The sequence below is a fragment of the Blennius ocellaris genome, assembly GCF_963422515.1.
Source record: "Blennius ocellaris genome assembly, chromosome: 12".
NCBI classification, from domain to species: Eukaryota; Metazoa; Chordata; class Actinopteri; order Blenniiformes; family Blenniidae; genus Blennius; species Blennius ocellaris.
In genome coordinates, this window is record NC_137661.1 from 16,548,071 (window position 1) to 16,574,113 (window position 26,043).

Here is a 26,043-nt window from a genome sequence, read left to right on the forward strand (position 1 = left end):
GCAAGGCAAACGTATTTATTGAGTACCATTCAGACACTAGACAATTTACAGTGTGTTGAAAAGAAATAAAATAAATATATTGAAGCGGTACAAAGAAATACATTAAAGCAGGCAACGAGGAATCTTAATGTCAAGTGATTGAGAGTATAGACATATTTTGGAACTTTTCATTGGCACAGATTGCACAGATGTCACAAGTTTTGAGGGAGTGTGCAATCAGCATTCTGACTGCAAAGCTGTTGTTCATGAATTGAAATGATAAATGGACTTCACTTATAAAGCCCTTTTCAAGAGAATGAGCAGTGCCAAAGCACTTTTACACCCATTCACACACTAATGGAGGCTGCTGCCATTAAATCCATTGGGAGCAATTCGGGGTTCAGTGTCTGCCTCAAGGACACTTCGGCATGCGGACTAGTGGAGATGGGGATTGAACCTGCAACCTTCCGATTGGGAGACAGCCACTTTATCAATACATGAGTGTTCAATTCTCTAAAGCCGACGAAAAAGGCATTTTGGAGAATTTGGCAGAACATCCAACTGGCGTCACTGCAGTTTCATCTCAGGGAAGCTCATCTGCTTCCCTGACGTCCTCATCGGGGTCTTGACCTGACTGCAGTTTGTCGTCGTAACCCGACTTGAGTGGGACAATGCTCACATCCGATGGCGTCCTGCCACGTTGGAGAGGTGTTCTCTTCACGGATGAATCCTGGTTTTCGCCATACAGAGTAGACGGCAGACAGTGTGTATGGCGTTGTGAGGGTGAGCAGTTTGCTGAGGTCAGCGTTGTGAATCGATGGGCCCATGGCGGCGTTGGGGTTTTGGTATGGGCAGGCGTACGTTATGGACAACAAAGAAAGATGAATAGAAATATTGGGAAAGGTAGCATGATGAGATCATGAGGCCTGTTGTTGACCGTAACCTCAAGTAGCACCGTGATACTGAACGGCCCCATGTTGCAACAATCTGTACACAATTCCTGGAAGCTGAAAACATCCCAGTTATTGGCTGGCCAGCATACACACTGGACCTGTCACCCACTGAGTATGTTTGGGATGTTCCAGATTAGAGTTTACGTCAGCGTCAACTTGGCACATTGAGGAGCAGTGGACCAACATTCCACAATCGACAAACCTGATCAACTATATGTGAAGATGTGTCGCACCTGTGTGAGGGGAAATGGTGGTTGGGAAAGAGAGGAAAAAAAGAAATCATACTTTAATAATCTCCATTGGGGAAATTCCATTTACTGTGTTGACCCATTTTAATTCTAGGATGCGTCGAACCTCCTCACCCACGATCCCAAATCCACTTCTCTTGCACCTTAACTGTCTCCCTTTGTTGATCACCTGTTCTCTCAAACATATTTTTCCTGAATTAAAAGAGGGATCTTATAGTCAGCCAAGTGGTCTAAACTTTAGCCTGCAACCCATTTTATTAATCAGCAAATTCTAAACATAATATAATGAAACTTCTACATAAAACGTCACTAAACTTTATTTTACTTCCGAGTTGGAACACTAGATGGAGCTACTGCTTTCAAAAATGGGTCCTTTTAACAAAACACAGCTAATAAATGGGAAATGTTGCTGCTTGTGACCAAACAATGGCAGAGCCAAAGAAAAGCAGTATAAGTGAGTACACAGCGCATGGAACTCCCCTTCATATATTTTTCTGCATGGGGCCGTCAGTGAAAACAGTTTGGACACTGTCAGAACAAATCAATAAGGAAATATCCACAACACATTTTACATACATTTTAAATAACTTTATTTTGTAATAATTCTCAAATGTATTTTAAGAAATGGAAGGATGTTTTATGTTTTTTTTTTTTTTTTTTTATACAGTTTGTCTTTGAATAAAATATGATTTTCCTTTCAAATTGCATTCGGTGGCTTTTAAAACAAACAACCTGAAATTATCTATTTACAAAATCTGTTAACAACTTCATTAGCATTATTTTAACAGTGTACTTCGCGGTGTGTCTCACAACCACAAACTCCCCACAACCACAAAATATTTTTGTAAAATTTAATTACTTTTCTTCTGTTTGCTTGGTACAAAATATGTTGTTTTACAATTTTAATCAAGTGGTATTATTCCATCTTCATATCGCTCACAATGTGGGAGTATATACAGGGGATGAGGGGAAGACTGGTGTCATGTGATCTGGTGAGGAGCCTCCAGCATCTCCATTAGGAAGGTGTCAATCGGCGTGTCCCCGATTAGCTTGAAGAAGAACAAATGCTCCAGACACTTCAGGCCGATGGAGCGAAGGGCAGGCAGACGGAGCAGCAATTTGGCAAACCTGTGAATAACAAGAGCAGTGCCAAATGTTGAGCTGAAAGCCAAGGGAAGTACCAGTGCCAACTGTGTTAAACTCACTTTCAAATTTTGGCAATTTTGTTAAAACAACATAAATGTTTATTATGTATTCCATTTTGAAAAATGAATACCCATATACATGTATACAATGTATATGGATATTTTGTTGATCATACCAGTTAACTAAAAATAACTATAAATATTTTATGAAGTTTTTACATGTGAATGCCTTTATTGTCTTCATACAAAGTGCATGACGGAAATGAATCAGCTTCCACTGAATGATGCAAAACGGCCAGTTAAAATATACATGAAGTAAAATAAGTTCCAAAGAAATATGATATAGTTAATAAATAAAAAAAAACTGGTTTAGTTTGTGCTTAAAAAGTTTGAACAGAAAGAATACTTAACCATGGCTCCACAAAGACAGCACAAGCTTGTGATTAAAAAAAACAAACTGCACCACTATCGCTCTCTTGTTTGGTAAGCTCCGCGCCATGACGGAAGCTCGGATTAAGCAGCTCTAAGAGCATTTATAGTTCATCATTTTCAAATGTAGAAGTATACACGAGTGATTTCACAGATGTTGATGTTTGACAATAATTTACTATAAATACCATCTTTATTCATAAAGCACTTTCACAAAATCACGGCTCAAACAAAGTGCTGCACATGAGGAGGACGATTTATAACAGGAGACATAAAACTAAATGAGAGATAAAAGATGAATAATTAATAGTTTAATACTTCATTTCAATACAAATGTAAATACTATTGCACTGCCAGCACATTTAGTGGGAACTTTTAACTCGCATTTTTAAATGAAGCAAGTGCATGGATTTGTATGCAAGTATTCATTTTTATATGCAACCACACAAACAGTGTGTATATGACAATGTATATCCATCTGTCTTTTTTACACATCTAATCCTGAGTACAGTCAAAGGGGGCAGCAGTCTATCCCAGCTGGGACAGAAGCAGAGATCTCCAGTATCCAATAGCATTTCAGGGATCATTCTATAAAATATCTTCACTTTACTTAGAGTTTAAAATAATACAGAAGTATATGTTATGGAGAATGTGTCTTTATGTCATAGCAAGTGTTTGCTTTTATCTCAAAACAACAACACATTGATAAGAAGACATTGATTCTGCACTCATTATGTCTCTGTAGCAAAATCTATCAGCGTATATTTTTCCTGCTGAATGCTGGAGCAAAGGCAACATGTTTGAGTTAAACAGTGAAATGAGCATGTAAATAGCACAATCTTTATAACACAATCTAAAGAGCAAGCCGAGGTATTTAATCGTGAATGACGTGTCGCAATGCATCACCCACCTGCCGGGCTGATCTGGGTATTTCTGTTTTGTATATGACTCTAACGAAGCGTACACCTTTTCTCGTAGTCCCTCAACCTCTGCTGGGTTTGATAAACCTTTTGCATCTGCGGGAAACAGAATCAAAGTGGAAAAACAGTCACATAAGAATACATGCAGTCAAACATATTTAAAGTCAAAATATATATATTAACACTATACTGTAGAAAATTAAATTAAAAAAAAAACATTCCTGCATAGAGATGGAAAACCAAACAGGGAAGTCTCCATATGTGGCCTTAATAATGCATGAATCTGACAGGAAGCTGGACTGACCTGGGTTAAAGAGGACGATAGCGCGCAGACAGCCAAGCTCTGTTTTATCCATCTGCATGTCTTTCATTTTGGATACCAGCTCTGTCAGTACTCTGTGGAGAATCCAAGAAGTATCATGTAAGTAAGAGCACAGAATACAACTCTATTATTCAGACACTGAATCAGTTCCACTTTGGGTTTGATTATAGATTTTCCTTAAAAAATGTGTTAAACCTAACTAAACGTACTACCAGAAATTGTGCATACAAGACAAAGGTGACGTATACATATGCTTGTTTGTACAAAACGTATTCAATACATTTTTATGCAGCATGTTCTTCTTAGAAAGTTAAAAAAATAAAAAATAAATGAAAAATTACTAATATACCTATGTAAGTAGTTAGTCACAAAGCTGATAACAGGTCCATTGCTTTAACTCATACATATTTGATATATTATCTTAATACATGTTTGATATATAGCCTCCTTTCCATTTATTCTCTCCTCTTACAGAGAACCTGTAGCTCATGTATTAACCAGCCCAGTCCAAATGATTTTGTTTCCCACCTGTCAAAGATGGAGCCCACTCCAGCACTGTGCGCGCTGCTTCTGTGGACATGAAGACCTGTTGCCAGCAGGATGCCGTCTTTCACCGTCACTGAACGATGTGAGAATGAGGCAATAAGCAGTTCATTCCAGCCTGTTCACAAAAAAATAAACGAAAACCATTACTGCTCCATCCATTGTCATCCTGACACTTCAAAATCCCCCAAAATAACCCATGTGACCTGTGAGAATTTGCTTCCCTTGTTCTGATCACCAAAGACTCTTATGAAGTGTGTTGAGTTTTCTTGAGCAACCCACATCCAGACATATGAAATAGAAATCTCCCACCAGCAGAGGTCAGTACTGGTGAGCTGCAAACAGCACTGCTGGGACTTTGCAAATAGTCCAGTTATATTTGGTTTCACTGCTCCATTAAACTAGATGGCAAACAACATGTAGAGCAAATGTAAAAGACAAAATTTGACAGCCTTTCTAGAGACGAGCGACTTCTTTAAAGGGAGATACGGTACAAATAATAAGTCACAAAAAGGGCCATGCTTTTGTGACGTGAATACCTGTGCATGTTTTCTGTGCACGTTGGCGTGTCATGTATTTACAACTTCCCCGCCGCTCAGCGGTGTGCCTACCTGCTCGTAGTAGGATGACCTGATCATCAAGGGGGAGTTCGGAGAAGTGTGGGATCCTTTTGGCCCACTCCACCAACGTGAAAAGTTGTTTGTCAGCTGCTTGGCATATATTTGTGACGGGATCATTGGTCTGCAGAGAAATAAGGAGAAAGATTATGGAGGAAAATTATCAAAACAAACGAATTAATTGAACAAAGTGACTGTCACTAAAGTTTAAGATCTTGAGCATGCTCTTGGAGTTACGTGGCTCTACATAACGTCTTACTCATGCAGGAAATTGATAGTACCAGTAATGAAACAGCTTATGAGTTCACAATGATTCACAATAAGTTCATACTGAGTTCCCAGGACTTCCATCGCTGTATGTCTCTGTTTTGGGCTCCACCGCCAATTCAGCATCGAGGATCTTGTCCACAGGCATGTCCTCATTGAAACTGCTGGTAGACTCCACCTCATTCTCCCCCCGCTCCTTCCCACGTTGCCTCTCTTCCTGCACGGCTGCACACACACACACACACACACACACACACACACACACACACACACACACACACACACACACACACACACACACACACACACACACACACACACACACACACACACACACACACACACACAAAGAGAGAAAACACATTTAAGGTCAAACACCACATGTTTGACATCCTGTGCTAGGTATGAGCAAATCCAACATAACAGCAGTGTGAACTCTCACCAGAGATGTTAAAAAATATCCTCTATGCTCTTAAAGTTTGATGACAAGAGCACTCGCAAGTGACAAAAATACTGTTAATGACTTGAACTCTGTAAGGAATCAATGCTTTCAATGGACTAGAAAATCTTACAGTTCAAACGTGATGCAGTTCATTCATGTTTTAAAGTCTACCATCCGAGGAATACAGATATTCTTACACTCATATAGTGAAAAAAAAAAAAGGAAAAACAGAGCTACAATGCATGCCCAGACGTATCCCTACATACGCACGTGCACACACACCTTCTCTCTTCATGCCCATGGCCAGGCACTTCTGGTAGCGACAGTACTGGCAGCGGTTTCGCTGGCGTTTGTCAATCAGGCACTCCTTGCTGTCTCGACATGTGTAGGTGAGATCTTTCCGAACGGTCCTCTTGAAGAAACCTTTGCATCCTTCACAGCTATACACGCCGTAGTGCTTTCCTGTGTAGAATAAACCGCGAGTGTTAGAATCTCCTTGATCCATATCTGCCTGGATATCACAGTACATACAGCACAAGGCTTAAAGTATGGCTAACTGCCCTGTGAGCATACATATATTACATAGGTTTAAAAATAGATCAATGAAAGTACAAAATGTATCTTTGCATAAGACTTATTAAATTGCAAAACTGACAGCTTGTTCTTCATGTTACCACAAACAAAACCAGACTGCCTCTGTTTCCAGTTCTCCACTGGGTGGCCATATTTGCAGTGGGTGGGAGTGGGAATTTGTTTTGCCCTTCCTTTTCCTCTATCCTCATCCTTCAACATTACCTGAGGAGCGGTCTCCACAAATGGCGCAGATGTGTTTTGACATTCCCCCTGGGCTGGTACATTGGTAGTTGATGTTTCCGAGGTTCTGCAGACCTGGAGGAGGCTTGATGTCCTCAGAGCTGCTAACACTGTTCATTGAGTTCATCTGAGGATGACAGGAAGACAGAAGAGAGAACAAAGACAAAGAGTTGAGGCTGGAGCTCGGCAGCACAAGGCAGTGGAGAAAGCAGAGGGGAAGTAAGAGTAAAACGTTTTTGGCAACCTCATGAAACCAATCCCTTCCCCTGTTTTTCTGATTTCATCTTCCGCTTGCTCTTTTTTTTTTCTCTCTCTCTCTCCACCCACACACTTTATTGTGAAAGTGTTGCAGGCACTATCACATGCTCTGTGAGTAGGAGGGGCTATATCCTGTGTCTGAAGCTTGTCATACAGGTTTTCTAATGTTTGTTGACAGGGAGAGGCATAGAAAAGGCATCACATGCGTAGCACGAGCAATTATCAAATCATACAGTAGGAGGCATTATATAGGAATTTATATGCAGTGGGGAAAATATAGGAATTACACAAGGCAGGGAGACTTCTGATTGAAGAACACATTATTTAATCTCTTCACAATTCTGTTCAAAAGGATTATCATCTACCTATAGAGACTTTTGAGCTGTTTTATTCATATTTTGCACTTGAAATAGCCTGGCTCATGACGTGTCTACAATATTTTTCTCATACCTGACGTCAATAAAAGTTGAAAGTTGAAAGTTATGTTACCCGATACTCCGACAGAAACAGTGGTGTTAATGATGCCTCTTGAGTGATGTGTCTTCGGGATCAAACAACAAGTTGTTGTTTCTTTGATATCTGCATATGTATGCATGGGAGACAGCCGGTACGCATTAATTCCGCTGCACATTTGTGTTTGTTCACTTGTTTGTTGGCAAACATATGCACAACGCCTTGAAATAAGAAGACTGACCTACATATGCCCTCATGTCCTATATACTGTATTTGATGCTGTGTGACATATAGCACATCCTTTCTTCAGTCACTTCATGCTTGTCCTATCACTTATTTACAAGTGCACTCTGAATTTCCTGATGACAGACTGATCCTCCGACTCCACAGCTGTGACCTTACAGAAAAAAATATGGTATACAAGACACTTTGTTTTTCTCCCACAGTTTTCTCAAAGGGTGCTTCTGCTCTATGTTGCTACCACCCATTTCCACCGTACGTGCCCTACAGGCAGATAGTCACACATAAATGCGCATTCAGTCCCTGTGTACTTGGTCTTCTGTGACTCAGTAGTGAGCAGCTCGCAGTCGTCAGTATACAATAGTGTTTTCACAAATAATTAATTTGACATGGTCTGAAAAAAAACATCATCTCAAACTGTTGTTTGGGCAACATGCTTCTTTAGACAGACAACATACAGACATGGGCTATGAGCATTACATATGGATTATTGATGCATCATACATACTTTATTCAACACATGGCATGAGGAGCATGCAGCATCTTACATGCTAAGCTCCCTTGTGCCTATACCAGGCCAGGCGAGCACCTAAACTGGAGTGAATGTGTTGTATTTTCTCCGCGGGCTTTGGAAGAATACAAATCAGTTATTATTTCGCAACTTTTTGATTTTGAAATGCAGGCAGAGCAGAAAATATCACTTTAAAGGCTGTACTGCTCAGTGAAAATTGTGCTTATTAATAGGGAAAGTCAGAAAATGAGTAATGACTTATTAAAAGAAGAACTTGTAAATCTTTGACGATTCACAAACAAACTTGAATCTGACTCTGTGGATGTAAAACACAAAGCCAGTGAAACGTTAAACAAGCAACACTTAATCCGACGGATTAATACAGTGCAAAATAAATCTAATAGAATCACATAGAATAATTTGAAATTGTATAAACAAGCACAACTAAATGCTGGATTTATAATTGTATCGTTACCGTTTAGAATACCTTTGGTATTAAGAGTAAATCAGAAAATACTATTTACATTAATATATTAATATTGCTTGATTCAGTCTGGTAGAGTTCATGAACTGCATTTCACCCATGAAAAACATGCTACATGCTATATGACACATTAACCCAATAGTGACTTGGCCACTCTACTCAGCAAGTAGTGAAAAGATTGTTATGCCACACAGTTGTATTAGCCCACTATCCCTATGGGCCCAGATCCATACCATGATTGAAGCAATATATATCATTGTCTGCTGTGCCCTGCAGCACTGGCCTCGATCCAGACTCTAAAGCATCACATGTGTGTGACCATGTGTGTGTTTTGTATGTGCAGTTCATCCAGAAACCACTGATCCTCATGGGGTGTGTAGTTCAAGCAGTGGACCACTTAAAGGCAGCATCTCCATTAGCTGCCTTTTTCTGGTAGTCCATTGTGCCACAGTAAAAGTGCCATCTTGTGTGTGTGTGTGTTTGTGTACTTACTGAATCTAAAAGCAGAGAAGTTGTAAAAAAAAAAAAAAAAAAAAAAAGTGGGAAAAAGAAATGTGAAAAGGAGAGAGAAAACTGAACCAGGAAAAATAGGGTTACACTCTGTCTTTATTTTTCCTTTCGACCAAGAATCCATTAAGGGCTAATAGTGGGACTGCATCTTAAGTCCCCCTCGCATGACAGTAGTAATTCAGAACTCAGGGATGACCTTTCTGGACGAGAAGTTTAAAAGGTCAGTAGGATACGACAGCCAGATGAAGGCCAAGGTATGCCAGCCAAACACATTGGATATGGCTAACCTTCAGCCTCCTGTCCTGCTGTTGGAGATTCCAGGAATGAAAGGCACAAGGGTCGGCCAAAGAACACGATAGTTTAACACATTTAGACCTTGCCAAAAGTAGCAATTTTACTTGCGAGCAGACACATTCTTGTCCGTCTAAATTAAACACATGAACCACCTCCTTTGGTATTTTCCAACGTTGTTTTGGCGAGTGCGAGTTTTCACTTATTGAAGGTGCATAATGAGGGCAGTATAAGCACCTGGAATTGCTGTTAAAATATTTTATAAAAGTTCACCACGGGGTGAAACAACTGGGAAAGAGTGAGAAGAAAATAAGCCTTTCGCCCTAAATCTACAGTTTTTAGGTCTGCTCATGATTTCGAAATATTGCATTAAATTTCAGCTCCTGGGGGGAGAAAGCTGACATTTCATTTGTTATCGCCTGACCGCTGATCACCCACACATGTTCTCACCTGCGGACTGCCGAGGGGTCCAAAGTTCAAGCTGGGTGTCGACTGCAGCGACACAGAGGGTGAGCCCATAGACGATGTAATGACAGGATAGGGTGACGCCAGGCCGTTCATTGGTGAACCCAGGGTGGACATGGGGGACGGCATGGGCCTGGAGGTGCTGATGACTGATGGGTGGCCAACCATGCCAACCATTGAGGAGGGGTGGCTGTGGGCTGTGCTCATAGGCCCCGAGGAGTCTGAAGAAGAAGAAGAAGAACAAAGTTATGCGAAGAAGAATCAAAACAAAAGCCAAACAGATTCATGCTTCGTTAGGAGCTGATTCGATATGCCAATATTATCAAATACATCGACAAAAATTCATTCATCTTTGGAGAACTTGCATTTGTTTTATTCTGCAAGATCTTCAGAACAACTGTGAGGCCAGAGCCCAAATAACTTAGAACCCAAAGTAATAGTTCTGATGTTCCTATGAATCATCTCCTGGAACTTGTGTATTATATAGAACAAAATGATAGAAATACATCATTACAATGTTAATTGAAGGAATAAAAGTGCTTTACACTAGCATCAGTACCTGCTTGTCTCCCTGAGGTACAAAGCAATAGTGTAATAAACAGTGAAACATCATCTTAGATTAATGGTATGTTCCCTTCTTAATATATACGAAAGACAACGTCAAAAACTAGCACTGATTTAAAGTACAGTGACTGAAGATGTGACATATAATTGAACCTGTTCAGAAACAAATTTGTCCTCAGCAGACTGTGTCACTCTGCAGCGCAAAATGTTTTGAATTATTTTTATTTTTACCTGAATACTAGAACATTACAGCCAAATGAACTCAAACAAGGAGGGCTGAAAAACTAAATGTGACAGTTCCAACCGGACAACTTGCAAATAGTATATCTTGATCAACAAGCGCGGGGAAAGGATAAAAGCTAAGATATTAACCTGCGTGAGAATATTTTGTACCAACAGGCCAACGTGTGTTGATGTCGTCAGTGTTGTCTGATTCAGCCCCACCGGGTGAAGCCCATTTGATTTTGGTCGCAGGGTGCTGACTTTGCTTCGCATCCATTGATATAAACTGACAGGCTGGCATTTACATAGATGACCTACTTAGAAAAGCTGTCAGTCAAGTGGGTAACAGGGCGTGGTGTATAATTTCATGCATCTGTTGCAGCTATGAGCAAGATAACTTTAGCAAATGCCAACATACGCGTTCATTGTGTATGTTCGATCAACAGTTAAGGTATAACGTTTACAATTAACCTGTACAAAAGCCTTGAGGCTGGCAGATTGCAGACCCATGTATTTATCAGTACTGCATCTCCAGAAGATAAAAAAAAAAAAAATGATTTTAATTGGGTTTTTCTTTCTTCATCAAATGAATTGCAGATGCAAAGTGACATTAAAAGTTTGATTATTCTGTAGAAGCTGTTGGTTATGTGTCAACACGCATCCACCTTTACACACACACACACACACACACACACACACACACACACACACACACACACACACACACACACACACGCTGTGTTATACAGAGCCCAGTGCTACTGTTCTTAGTTAAATGTCAGAGTTCTGTGTACTCTGCGTGTATGTGGGTGTTTATGTGAAATTACTGTGGTTACAAATGAACAGAATGACTAAATGATGCTATCTTGCCAATATAAATGACTGAATTCCTTCTTATTGTCTTGTACTTTTATGACATTACCATATATAGGAGCTTGCTATCACATATTCTATCATATATTCTTTTTTTTCTTGAGGACTTATTGTTAAAAATTCATGTGAATTTTCTGACTCATGCTTGTTGTTTAGTTTTGAATTTGACCTGTGAGATTGAGGTTTTAGCTTTTTCTGTATATGCTTTTATGAATATTGAATGCTATTGCATTAGTCTGATTACAGTAAAACTGACCGTAAATATGGTACGTGTAAACATGTCAGCTGAACTGAAATCTAAGTTTACAAAGTTTGACAAAAACACCCAGATAACATGAGTGATGGTTGTGCTTCTCCTGGATGTATACAGAGCAATCGGATTGGAAGATAACAAGGTGTTCTATACTTTCATTAGAGCTCAGCGCCAATTTCTGTCCTCCGGTTCATACAAAATGTGTGATTTAGTGACTTACATAAAGAAAAGATGAGCATGTTTTTTTTTTTTTTTGCTCATTTGGCATAAATAATAGAGTCAATAGTAAAACTGAATAAACTTCCTTGGCAAATTTAAACTTGGTTTTTGCCCATAGGCAGCAGTTGTCACAATAACCACCTATTATGTATACAAAGAGGCGTTTCTTCTCCATCGAGTTCTGAGAAAATAGTCGCTTGTTAACAAACAGTGTTTTGCCTGTTTCACCAGACACGTTTCCTGAACTGACTTCATTTTTAAGGCTTTTTGAAAGTTATTGAGAAAACATTGCTTGATGTCATGTCCCAGGGTAGAACTGGTGCTCCAATACTAAAACCTCCAGCAGTGATTATGTTTACATTAGCTTCTTCTTGGGATATCAGAAGCAGAAACTATATTACGATGAAGATTTTTTTTTTTTATTATTGTTTTGTTTGTTTTGAAAAGGAAACATTGTTTTCAGATAGTTCTTAAAAAAACAAAGGGAACTGAATGAGAAATGTTATATTGCCTGTCTGGTTGCAATATATATATATATTTTTTTTTTTTCACATGAGGACACTTAAACACAGCTGGTTATTTACTTATTTTCTGTATTCCAAGGAACAGATGTTGTGCAACTTCCTGTTTAGCATTTAGATTATAGCCACCACCCCCCTTTTTTTTTTAGCTTGCTCACTTTCTCCAGCTCTCCATGAGTAAAGCATGGCAGGCAAAAAGTTAAGAGGGCCTCTCTCTTTATAACTACTACAGAGCTGACTGAATACAAACAATCCACACCTGAATATGCTTTCAAATGTTTCAATTTCTCATTCTATATGGATCACATGTTATACTGGCACAAAATCTGTTACCTAGTTTTAAATATAGCAAAGGCTGGAGCATATCCAAGTTCTGAAGATCATTTTCCCTCAATCAACAAGCTTATGTAATAGTTGACCACTGTACAGGACGTACCCTGTCCAATTTCGTGCACTGCCTCTCCTTTTTATATGCATGACAAATTCTCTTTGGAGTCCGTAAAGATCCCTTCTATTCTCGTGCTGTGTAGGCGACACAGTAGCAGACCTATAATCACGTCAGCTGACAGTTCATAAGCACATTTTTATGGACGTCGACCAACAAAGTATCTAACCTACATATCTTTCTTATCTATCATTTATGACTGACTGAAGAAATGAACTAAGTTTATATTGATTCTGATCCGGCCACTAAGAATACTCTCTGAGCTCTAAAGTAAAACAAACCACTAAGTGATATCGACAACAGCTTGGTGACCTTGTTTAAAACCTACGTGTATGTTTCCTCACTTAATCTGCATGTATGTTCGGAGAACTTTAACAGAAACAAATGCATGTTGTCCAGAGTTTCCTTGGCTATAATACACAAAGGGAGAACATAAGCTCATGGGCAGTCAGCTGGTGGGAATGCCTATGAGGGAATGGCTGTCAAAATGTGCATGCCTTCTAAAGGGAGTGAGCGTGTGTGTGTGTGTGTGTGTGTGTGTGTGTGTGTGTGTGTGTGTGTGTGTGTGTGTGTGTGTGTGTGTGTGTGTGTGTGTGTGTGTGTGTGTGTGTGTGTGTGTGTGTGTGTGTGTGTGTGTGTGTGTGTGAGAAAGAAGGCCAACATGTTCAGCAGAGGAAGCATAAATCGGCCCAGGGCAGCTCAAAGGGGCCTATCCTTGAACGACCTGCCTCAACCGGCTGTTCCATAGCCATTCTATGTAAATCACCTCCATAGAAAGACGACGACTCTGGAATGTACAGTCTTGTCACACTTCTCAACCAGGAAAAATACACGTGACAGAGCACAAAGAAGTCCTCTGCTGACAGTACATAAATGTCTCAGGTGAAGAATATTACAGAAAGTATTAGTCCAAACGCTTAAACCGCTGCAACCATTCAAGCATCAGTCAGAAAGCAAACAAACAGATGAAGCAGTGAAGGGCACCTTTGACCACTGGCGTCACAAATCAAAGGTCGCCTGTTGCCAAACTCTTGAATCAAGCTCAAAAGAATTTTCTGTCCATAGCAGCGGATTTACACAGATCATTCTGGGAAACCACTGTCACAGGGGATTATAAAACTCATAAACAAGTGATAAATACAGGTTAGGTTGAATGGTTCCTTATCCTTGTGCAGTCCCAAAGCATTTTACACTGTTAATCACATTCACAGGTTTACACACCAATAGAGGCGGCTGCCAAGCAAGGTGCTCAGTCCATCCATCGGGAGCAGTTTGGGGTTCAGTGTCTTGCCCATGGAGTGGTCAACATGTGGACAGATGGAGAATCAAACCCGCAACTATCTGATTGAGAGACAACTGCTACACCAACTGAGCCACTGCCATATTGGGAGTGTAACTGGATGAGGTAGAGGATGAAGTTGTAAATTGAAATTCTGCAATGTGTAATGGCTTAATAGCTTTATGTGTCATTGGGTTCAAAACAGTCATTAAACATGTCTGGTTTCAGCCTGTGCAATTAATTGTCCAGTCTTAAAATTACCCCAAAAATTATAAATTGAAAAACAAATGGCAAATATTGAGGTTGGACTGAATTAAAGTTTTCAACTGTCAGTAATTTGGAATTTTCTTTCTAATTTATTGTTGTAAAATAATCATTAGTGGATTTCTCAACACCTTCAGTAATAATAATAATAACAATAATAATAATAATAATAATAATGATAATAATAATAATAATAATAATAATAATAATAATAATAATAATAATAATAATAATAATAATAATAATAATAATAATAATAATAATAATAATAATTCACATGAAAAACAAACAAAGGACCAAATGCAATCATGGCACAAAAGCACCAGAACTTCTAGCTGACACTGTTGGAACCGCTCAACTAAATCTCAATACTTGAGAAAACATAAAAGAATAAATACATAAATAAATATGTTTGCATCTGTGCACGGAAATCAGTAATCATCATCATACTGTTGCTGTAAACAAAATTTCTGCAACCCAAACTATTTTATTATGGCGATTACATCAGGGCATCCAACACCACAACTGACTCAAACATAACTGATGATCAACAGGTTTAACAACAAAAAATACAATCCCAGCCCTAAACTCCCTAAATCCCTGACTCTAATTACGTGTTTGTAACTGGATGGAGCGCTCTACTGTGTTAATTCAACAACACCATGGCTCACTAAGCAATATTATCTCTTCGACAGAGAATACTGTATACAAGCATTAGCAGTGTTCTGTCGAGGGGTAGTGGGCAGTGAGGGAGAAGTAACAGAGGCGGGAGCATCAGATACACTCATTAACAACAACACAGTCCTCTGTATCTAACAGATTAGCCCTCCACAAAGAACCCCCCCCCCCCCCCCCCCCCCCCCCACTTGTTCCTCAGTAGTCTACTTAATACTTGACTTAATGTGTCATATTTGTGTGTGTTTATTTTGCGTGAGTGCTCTCATGTCCGCATCTGCACTTGGCAGTGCTGCGACCGAATGACAGAGAACAGAGCGCATCCTAAAGTCATCAGCCGGACTGCCTGCGGAGCTCATTACATACAGCAGACATGTAATTAAGAAATCTACTCACTGCCAGACCATCTCACTTGTCCCGTCTGCAAACCCTCACATACACTCTTTGCCTGCACACATACCAACACTAAAAGACAAAAAAAAAACAACCATAAAACCTGCCAGCACAAAAATCATCACACTTTAAACATTCATTTCTTTGCTAAATGAGGTTGATGTCTGATCAATTGTGTCAGTAAATCCTCTTATCCCCGGGTAAGTATCTGCAGCTCAGCGGGCCAGCTGTCAAGAAGGTGGGAGGCTGGGGAGGCGGGGACACGGATCGCAACAGAGCCAGAGAAGAAGGAAGGGAGCAGTGGACGGCTCGGTCGACGGACGGATGGATGGTGATCTGGCTGGCAGAACGGATGGGCGAATGGGGGAGGGTGCTGCGCTGCTTCCATCCCCAATGCTCACATAACGAAACAACCCCCTCCCTTCCAATGCACACTCCTAATCTCTCTGCTGGGCTGACAACATTAGATCATCAATTGAGAAAAAGCTTCCTTTTTATTTTATGCTCTGCTCTGATATAATGCATATAGATGGTTATTGGTGAGAGAAAATGAAGATTATACTCAACTGCTCCATAAAAATGAACCAGTGCAATGCTCGCTCAAAGACACCTGCTCTACTTTATGACTGATTTTTGTGGGTCTAACTGCCAAATTCATTACAGCTAATGGTATCAATTGAACAGATGTGTTAGTTGTGGATCATTCCTCTCATTATAAAGACTTATGATACACAGCTTCAGTAGTTCGTGCTTCCGCTCTGTTCCAGGTTCTTCCCCTGGGCCATAGGAACATTTTATCCCAATAATAAACTAATTTATTTACAAAATGATTCAGCCATTTTTTGTTCTTACACAATTGCTGTTCCATTTCAACACTGATTTGCTTGTTTCTGAAATGGTTCGACTCCTGTTGCATTGCTCAAATTGTACAAAATTCCAAATAAAATACAAAGCACAACCCAACTGAGTACTAGTTCATTTTTACTGCAGTTTATTGCATCAATGGTAAAAATAATAACAACAGTAATTTACCTCTAATAATTATTTACCTTCAAAGTTCATTCCTCTCATTAATAATAAATTACATCAAATTACACAATATTTGTTTTATCAACTAATGTTGATGTACATCAATGAATATATCTGGTAAAATAATAATCCTGTTGGCTCCAAAAACTCACATCAAAAGGTGTGAAAATAAATTCAAACTGGGATCATTCAAAATCAACTTGTGCCTCTAAAGGCAGGGAAATAGATTACAAGGTACAAACTGTACTTAGGCATGACAAATTGTGCACTCCATACCCCAACAAAACTATCAAAATACTTTCATCTAAATATTTGTTACTTTAATGTTTTCAATAAAAGCATATGACTTTTTGACTTACATGGACATTTATGTCTATTGTCTACCGTGTATTGATACATGGTTTTTGTTATTATTTATCAATGTTTTGGTTTTTTTACTTACAATATTACGTGGCACACATAACTATGTTGTATAATATATGGCAAAGATAAAGCTTTTAAATGCTAATCTCTACTGAGAACATAAAGATGTAGAAGGTGGGCCTTATAGCAAACAGCTGTGACAACACCGTGTTTTTTTATGACATCAAAGTCTGCTGTCTCGTGAACTCAAACCCACTTTTCCTGAAAGAAATTTCTTAAATAAGACCAAAAAAAAGGAGCTTAATATGTCACAAAGGATAATGATATCATTGTGTCCAAATCCACATGCTTCCACTTGCATTTGCCAGAACTGCCTTGGGGGTATTTTTTACACAGAGATAGATGATCAACGTATGGGACTGAGATAGCACAGATAAGATAGAGATTGTTTTCTGAGTGATAAAAAAGTCTGGAACTTAAACAAGAAGAGCTCACACAGAACAAGCTGACCTCCTGAAAAACAAACAAACTGCTCAACTGAAAGGCCAATGCAAATCGAAGCATCCCCCCCCCCCCTCCCTTGTGCCTCCGTCTCTTGAGTTAAGTCAAATTAGTTCCAAAGTACTATTTCGACATTACATGAAGCCATAGAAAAATAAATATATGTGACCAACTTTGACAAAGAATGCGCACTAACCCCTTTTACCGCAGGCCAGCTTGACCTCTGGACCTCTGCCCAGATCCTAGAGAGTCAGACGGACTTGACGGCTAAACTATGGTCAACCTGAGTTCAGTGTGGTGATAATAACCAAAAGTAAAGAATGAGTTAGCAACAAAACTGAGTGACCTACAGCTGTACAAGCAGCTCCACGAGTGTGTGCTTAGTCTCAGTGGTACTTTAAGTTCGGGAGAGACACACTGATGTTTAGAGGCTATACTGTTTGACAGTGAATCCTCTCAGTCTAGCACCTGCTAACATTTGATACCTAACACTAAACATGAAATGCAACAGAGATGATGGGAGTGGCTGAGAAGGTTTCCAGTGTATCGTGCCACTATATATGAGGACTGTATTATATATATATATATATATATATATATATATATATATATATATATATATATATATATATATATATATATATATATATATATATATATATATATGGTACATAGATCGGGGACAGAATCACATTATCATTCCATGAAAACAGTATTTACTTATAAAAGCTAAATGGTGCATAATCTGGAGGAAAAAAAACATGACTGGCAAAAAAAAACAAAAAACTTGTAAAAACAAAGAGCCTCTTATTCGCTTTTAAGAAGTTAAGAAATACACTGCCTGATGTGTCAGCTGTTTGAATGAAAGTACATAGAATACAAATTGCATTTTGGATTTGTTTGTGTCTGTATTTGCCTTTTATAAGTTAAAAAAAAGGTTAAACATAAAAACAGATTTTTTTTTTAAAACGCAGTTTTACAAAAAATGAAATGGCCGTCATAAATGCTCTACTTAATGTTCACCACAAAATCACAATCCTACGATTATTTAACTTCTTTAATAACCAACTACTTGAATCTTCTGAGATATATAATCATCTTCATAAACCCCAAACATCCATATTGTTCAAATGAATTTGCTTCTATGTCTTAAAGGTACAGACCTATTCACAACTGTGAACATATCTTTCGAAAAGCACTCCCCCCCAAAAAAACAAAAAAACAAAACCAATGAGTGGCTCAGGTAAAGAACACGTCAAATGTAAAAAAAAAAATTAAATATGATAACTTGCAAATAGCTTCAAACATGAAAATCGGTACAATTGTATCTTCTATTAAGTATTCAATCGTTTGTTTTTATTTTCCTGAACAACCCTAACAATCAAATATAGACTGACAACTACATTTTGCATTTCATCAACATGAGTGGAGCTCAATCTAATGCTTTAATCACATCTGTGTTCTTAGCAGATGCATCAGAACATAAAAAGTTTAACTCAAAACCTGGTAAACCCAGCATGTGGATTGCCATGAAATGCACTCTTACATCAGAGTTATTTCACTGGTCTCAAACCTGATTTGACCCAGGCATGAAGAGTCCAATGACCATTTTCATGGTTTATATTGACACTTGTAAATAAGAGCATAAGCATGTTTCTCTGAAGGAAACAAGCGAGGACAAGAGTGCTCTACCAACTACTGAGACTAAGAACGTGTTCAGATGTGCTCATATCAACACATCTTATATCTCTTCAGGAAGAAAGAAATGAAAATTGCATCATCAGCATGAGTACTGACGAAAGGATGCGGGGTGACAGACGCCAGACATAAACAGAGAAACAAAGCAGAACGCAAAGGCGTAATATGAAGGGACGGGTGTTCAGAGTTAAACAGATATTAAAGGACAAGTCAGAGGGAGCTGGAAGCATCCTTTAAGGTTGAGTGGCATCCCCACTCACCACATCTGAGCCTTCAAGTGAGTCACAAGCGCGCGATTCTAATGTGCAGCAATAAAGCCATGTGCCTGTCACAACTGGTTCAGACCATTTAATGACTTTAAATCCAAGAACCGAATTTTGAATGACAATAAATGTGAAACATATCTGGATTACAAAACCAAGGACTGGGTTAAATGCAGTCCATACATTAAGAAATACTTCACAGTGTAAATTATATAGAAATTATGCAAGCACAATGCAAATTTGAAGGTGTCCAAAAAATGTATGTGCAATTCCAGGTTGCAGGTTTCTCCCGGTGGGAAAATTCAAAATAACTTCATCAAAGCTTGCATAGGGATTAGAGGTATTACCACAAAGCATCTGTGCAGCCCTAGATTTTAATGCTCAGGCTACACTTCTGTGGAGAATCACGGAACAATGTTGCAGTCAGGCTGATTCGATTTGCAGCAACACACACACACACACACACACACACACTCAGGCAAGACAAAACCTCGCTACTCACAGTGACCGAAACCTGTCTCCCTCCCGGGGCTGCCTCCAGTTGCAGCTGATGCCACGGGGTGCCACATACCTTTGGGGCGAAAGTGTGGCACTGGCTGAGCGCCAGTTGGTCAGGACAAGGTGTCAGACTCAAGTGTTGGCTTGGTGGACACTCAATCAACTACTTTTTAGTACAGGGTAAGGACAGAAGGGTCGACGTAAAGAAGGAAGGGTTGGTGGTGGTGGTGGGGGGGGGGGGGGGGGGGGTGGGGTGTCACTGAAGAGCAAAAGAGGTGGAGTCCACCGGCGCCCGTTATAGGATTACCCAGATTATCCTTCCCCAGAGATCAATCCCACAGGAACTGTTTGCTGTCCGACTGCTCCACAAATCAGCTCTTCTACCGCCTACTCATCTCATGTCTCTCTTCCTCTCTCTCCAAATGTTGGTAAAACTATCTGCACTGAGACACCTGTTGTTGTGGCTTGACAAGGGTGTCTGACAAGGAGGGGGAAGAGGAGTGAAGGAGGTCATGGTTGAGGGGAACACACTTAAGAGCCGAGTCCAACCAGACGTTTCCTATTACTTACTCTTAAAAGGGATCATGACTGGAGAGCATGGGAAGGGTGTATGAAGACACCGTTGAGATCCACAGGGATTAAGATATGCTAATTACATTTCTAAACTTTCTTCTTTGTATTGTTTTCTCTTCTCAGTGGTATTCACAGGATGTCTAAAAGGTAGAGCGGCGATGTCAGCGGAGAAGGTAGATGTCAAGAGGTGCACAGAGGGTAAAGAACATTTTCTTTATTCTCCCTCAAAACATCTGTAATCCCCCTGCAAGCTGAGAAATCACAGTGCCAACATTCAGCATTAATTGTGCCGTTAGTGGCATGTAGCGTCGTCAGTGTGTGCGGTGCCAGCGTGTTTGTGTGTTTAACAAGTGTTCTAGTATTCCAGGAAGTCAGGAATTGTCTTCATCAATGCTCTGGGATGGCCAAGGAAACACAGAGCCAAGTGAAAACCCAGATGCAAAAACAGGACAAAAATATAACTTAAAGGCAAAGACGAACAATACATGACAAATCCTGAGGGAACTTAAACAAACTACAAAGGCCACGTACAATTGGATGCAATCAGCCATACGACCGTACTTACTGCACACTGAAAACAGTCTGCAGAAAGTAGGGGGTCAACTTCTTCAACAAGGAGTAGCACTAGTTCTTGGCCGTGCAAGTAGGAAATGTTGTCCTCTTCGTTGAGAAGGGAAACAAGGCAACTCACGTGCAATTTATAAAGACCTTAGAGTCCGACTATCTGTTTCAATTTATCTCAACATGCGAGAGAACATTTGCTTTTGAAAAAGTATTTGGTCTTAAACTATAGCACGGAAAGCTTCAGATGCCTTCTCTGGCATGTGTACATCTATTTTACTTACACGACTCGACAGAGCTTTCTTGGGTAGGGCACCTGCATGTGACTGGATCGACTGTCTATACAGCGCTTGAAGGAGAGCCGCCGGTAACGCTATCCGCTTGATGACAGTCGCTTGGCAAAAGACCCAGCTGCCCTAAACAAGACGGGGGTAAAACGACGAAGGAGAAGTGCTTTCCTCTCTTTTCGATTAAACAAATTCCACAGGGAGGAATTTAAAATAATGCAGTCCTTCTTAAAAGCATGTGGTTACAATAGTGTGTCATGACCCACATAAAACACATCAAATTAACCCTGAGAGCCATAATTAGTAATTATAGGCAAATTATGAATTGTGAAGAAATGGGAGGAGGATAATTGGCAGCCCTAAATTTAGGATACAGTCTTAAATGTTTAATCTGAACATCTAATAATCTAATCATCACATAGGGAGGATAGTTCCTCATTGTTTCCTGCTCTCCTTGCGAACTCTGACTTTCTGACAGATTGAATCATGTCACAGTTGTAAGTGGGGAGACGTCTTCAGAAAAAGCTTAAAATAGTATGTTCTTCTGCAAACAGTAATGTACTTTGATCTTTTGAGTTGTGAATACTCAATGTGTACAGTTGTAGACCTGGGATAAAACTAGCACACTGAACTAGCACTCAGGAGCATTGGTTTAGAATGGTTTAATGAGACCTAATTTACTTAGTGGTTACCTGTTGATGCTATTTGTATTAGGATTAGGCTCTAGGACAAGGTATTTCTATACAGTATAGCCAATGGTGCCAGAAAGATACATTACTTAATTGGTTGAGTCAGACATTATTGACTCAGGCATCTGTTTACTGACTACAATCCATATGATCTCCTCAGGGCTTAAGCTTTCTGATCAACAATTTCTTCAGTGTTTGTTTGGGGACTGTCCGAACACTTTTGGCATCAATCTGAAGGCAATTTTGTAATGTAATGAATCTTTTAGTGTAAAATCCTTTTTGGAAAGAAAAAAAAAAAAACGCTTCATAAAAAGCCTGTTATTTTATCAAACCATTTTTGTACTGCTTGTTTGTGCCAACCCAATGTTTACTATGTGGAAAACTGCAAAATTACACATACAAAAAAAACCCTGATTTTATTTAATGCAATTATATATAATTATATGGAGTTTATACCATACATGCATTCATAGTTTATTATATACAGAACTCTTATTAGCAATGTACCATAGTATACCAGTCCACAACTGAATGAAAAAAGTGCTTTGAGTTTGTTTGTTTTTTTAATCAACTAAATAACAACAAACTTTATTACGTGGAGTAATTGACTGCCTCTGAGTATGTTACAATGCTGTGAAATTCTACATCAAAAGTCACAGGAAAACCAATAGAGTTTCCTGTGGAAACAGACCCACTATTAAACAGCTCCAGCTCTGCGTGTGCAGATGTAACGTTTAGTAGGTCACTGAGTTATACTGTTAGGAGGAAATGACAGATTGAAATTAATAGATAAATTGAACTCTCCAACCAGACAAACATTTTAGACTGGAACAATGTGCAATAGTGGCACTCACTTCTAATGAGAGTTATTGTGCGTCCATGCATGACATGCATGCAGGTTATTATTGCATAATTAGCAAAACAATAGCTTACTACACACATCTCATAACTAAACATTGCTGCAGCTTGTGGCCTTTCAAGGTTCTCTGCTTGATTAAAGCTGGAATTAAATCAAGGCTTTGACCTTCTTCACTAATGACTAATTACTGGCAATTAGCCCAGAGAAAGCCCACCTTACATCCCTTCGTTTCCCTCATCCTGTTTTCCCAACCATTATGTACTCATGCACATTCAAGGCAGGCACATTTCACTCCAGTCAATCGCAAAAAACACACATATACTCAAAAGTTCCTCAAAAAAAAAACTTTTCTATGCATTGTGTGCTAATGCCTGCACTCTCAGCGAGGCATCGCAGCTATAGAACTCTAAAACAAATACCTGTAGAGCGGCACACCCTCTCTACCTGTGTGGTTTATTTAACAGGAGTGGGTGGGAAAATGAGCTGACTGGGGATGAGTGTTAAAGAGCAGGTTTCAATGCAGGAGGGACTTCACATTCAAGAAAAGCCACCCACGTTCCTTAAGTCACATGTCATCAAGGTCACATTCTGTTGTACAAAAAGATAGGCACATAGCACGCCTGCATAGCCGTGGGTGTACAGTAGAAGTGTGTGTGTGTGTGAGTGTGTGTGTGGGTGTGTGTGCATGTGTGTGTGTGTGTGTGTGTGTGTGCGTGCGTGAATGTGTGTGTGTGTGTGTGTGTGTGTGTGTGTTAGTGAGCTGAATCATTGACCCTTGGCAAGTGATGAGAGTTCACATCAACTCAGGTGACCTCTTTCCTCATCCCACCCGTCTGACAGCGGATTTTACGTCATTTTGCTGTTTTCACTCTTCAATTCTGTTCTTCTTTCTGTTATAACTTCCCTGATGTGCATGCTAAAAAAATAAAATAAAAAATAAATTAAAAAAAGTTCTCACTGTCAGAAATAGGGAGTGAGTGCACGTCAGCTTGTCTAGAATCACTTCCGCTGACAAAAAATAAAAAGTGCTGAAGTGCTGGGAGAGAAAAGTGCTGATTCTACCTCGAAGCATTCAAAGCCTTGGGCAGACCTGCACAAGTCCTATTAACACATAGCAAGTTTGAGAAAAGCTGTAACAGAGTAGGGTATGAGAAATCACAGCACAGTCTGCAAAGTCACCAACAATCACCTTATGTTTGATTCATGACAGATTACAGAGGCTGTCCATTCCCTACTGAAGAAATATGAACTCATCATACATAGCCTTATTTTTATACACGCTTTGGTACGAAGGCTGTTGATAATAAATACACCATGAATCATTAAGGTGAGCCAGCAGACAGCCAAAACAGCCTTTGGAATTATCTTAAAGTTATTGTTGCTTTCACTAAGCTGAGTAGTCTCTTGTAGTTTTGATAAACGCTCCACAATTGTGCGATATCAACCATCGTTTTTAGAACATAAAAGTCATATAACAATCATTTTATGTATACAGTATTTACATTCAAACCTACTATTTACAAATATTAACTGTTAAACACAGCCTGTTGGCCCTTATGATAAAAGAAAGCTTAGGAAGGTGTTGCAGCTAATCAGGTGTGTTAAACACGTGCAAAAATATAAGTCTATTAATAAAACGTTCCAGAAAAACAAAAATGTAATAGGTTCTCTCAAACGAAACTACAATAAACATTAAAGTCTGTATGGCCATTATGTATTACTTGAACATCAGTAGAACAGTTTTTACATATGTGCATGGGGGGAAAGAAGCAATGAGAGTGTCATACCTGCATAAATCTGAGGATGCCACTATAAACTGGCAGATCAGAGTAAGTCTTTAAAGAGAGACAACAAAGAAGCCGGGGCCCTGGGGACTGCTCCCTTACTTTTGTACACTGTGGGTTTCCCTCATGCTCTCCCATCCAGATGTCTCTGTCATTCCCCCGGGTGACACATTCATTATAGAAACGATTTTCAGTCTCTGTAAATTGTGCCAGGATATCTGTGATAATGAGAAGGGGCTGCACAATGCGGACTTCAAAGGCTGTTTTTTTTTATTTGTTATCTTCTAATACCCCACAGTTATTTTAATTTTTTTTTCCCCACAATTTGCATAGCCACATTTTGCAGTTGCAGTGGTTTGACAAATAAGGAAGAAGAAGAAGAAAAAAAAGAACATCACATGATAAGTGATGCATATAAGTATGTGACTGTCAGACACTCGCTGAACATAAAAAAAACAAAAAACGTTTAATACGCAAAAAGCAGCCAAACAAAACGACTCTCAGTAGGATATGCACACATGTTGCAAACTCCAGGTTGTTCTATTCTACTGTATTTGTGCCTCTCACGCCGCAACTAAAACGACAATAGAAAATGGAATCGGGGTGGTTCAAGGGCAAAGTCATCGAGCCAGGCCAGAGTTCAGTATTCCAGAGCAATATCACATCGCGCTGTCATCCAGCCGAACACTGACACGGTGGTGACCTGGGTGCGTCCAACAACTACTTTCACTCCAAAGGAGCTACAAGTTTGTTTATCACTGCAAACCCACCATTCCTCCACGCCGCGACGCGTACTTCTCACTGGGTCTGGCGACCAATCTCAGACCGATAAATTGCGTTTCTGTCTCAAACAGTTTAACAAGAGACGCGCGACAAGCGCCATAAATTACATAAGCGCAATTAAAGTGCCAACCTCTGACCTTGCCTGACCGGCACGACGACCATCACCTGACTTTTTTTTTCTTTGCGATGTCCACGGCTGAAGATCGCAAAGTTGTGGATCGCTTGTAAACCAAACAGACAAACAAACAGCAGGCTAACGATCTGGCTCCGCGGACCGAAGCAGTCGGTTTGAAGTCCGCGAACACTTTGGCGCACGGCTCGCGGAGAAGACGCCATGAAACCAAAAAAAAAAAAAAAAACGCAGAACGCAGCGGCGTGGTTGAGGGGAAACGACACACAACCGGACACATTCCTCGCCACCCACGAAACACCAACCGAGGCGTACTTACTGAGGTGTAAATATGGATCATTGCCGTCCATACTATGCGAGTTGTTACGTCGATTTCCAACAGTCGGTGCTGCTCCGCATCCCAGCGCATTCCTCTCCCTGTCCGACT

General features: G+C 39.7%; 1 protein-coding gene across 2 annotated transcripts; it reads right to left on the bottom strand.

The window, feature by feature from the left end:
• Positions 1-1,801: 1,801 nt before the first annotated feature.
• On the bottom strand, positions 1,802-26,043 carry rxrgb (retinoid X receptor, gamma b). Of its 2 annotated transcripts, none has more exons than XM_080506856.1 (10): positions 25,936-26,043; positions 9,876-10,111; positions 6,661-6,805; positions 6,148-6,327; positions 5,488-5,648; positions 5,151-5,280; positions 4,525-4,657; positions 3,979-4,070; positions 3,665-3,770; positions 1,802-2,308 (listed from the first exon to the last, which is right to left on the bottom strand). In XM_080506856.1, the coding sequence occupies exons 1-10, from the start codon at positions 25,964-25,966 to the stop codon at positions 2,161-2,163; spliced, it is 1,362 nt and encodes a 453-aa protein (XP_080362982.1). In that variant the 5' UTR covers positions 25,967-26,043; the 3' UTR covers positions 1,802-2,160. The 2 variants fall into 2 exon arrangements, with proteins under 2 accessions (XP_080362982.1, XP_080362981.1); XM_080506855.1 differs by having other exon boundaries at positions 6,136-6,327.

Excerpts from the sequence above, each read along its gene's own strand:
- rxrgb (XM_080506855.1), bottom strand. The coding sequence starts at position 25,966 with ATGGACGGCAATGATCCATATTTACACCTCA. Across the intron at positions 6,806-9,875 it reads GACCCCTCGGCAGTCCGCAG|ATGAACTCAATGAACAGTGT; the intron begins GTGAGAACATGT and ends TGTCATCCTCAG. Across the intron at positions 2,309-3,664 it reads TACCCAGATCAGCCCGGCAG|GTTTGCCAAATTGCTGCTCC; the intron begins GTGGGTGATGCA and ends TGTTATTCACAG.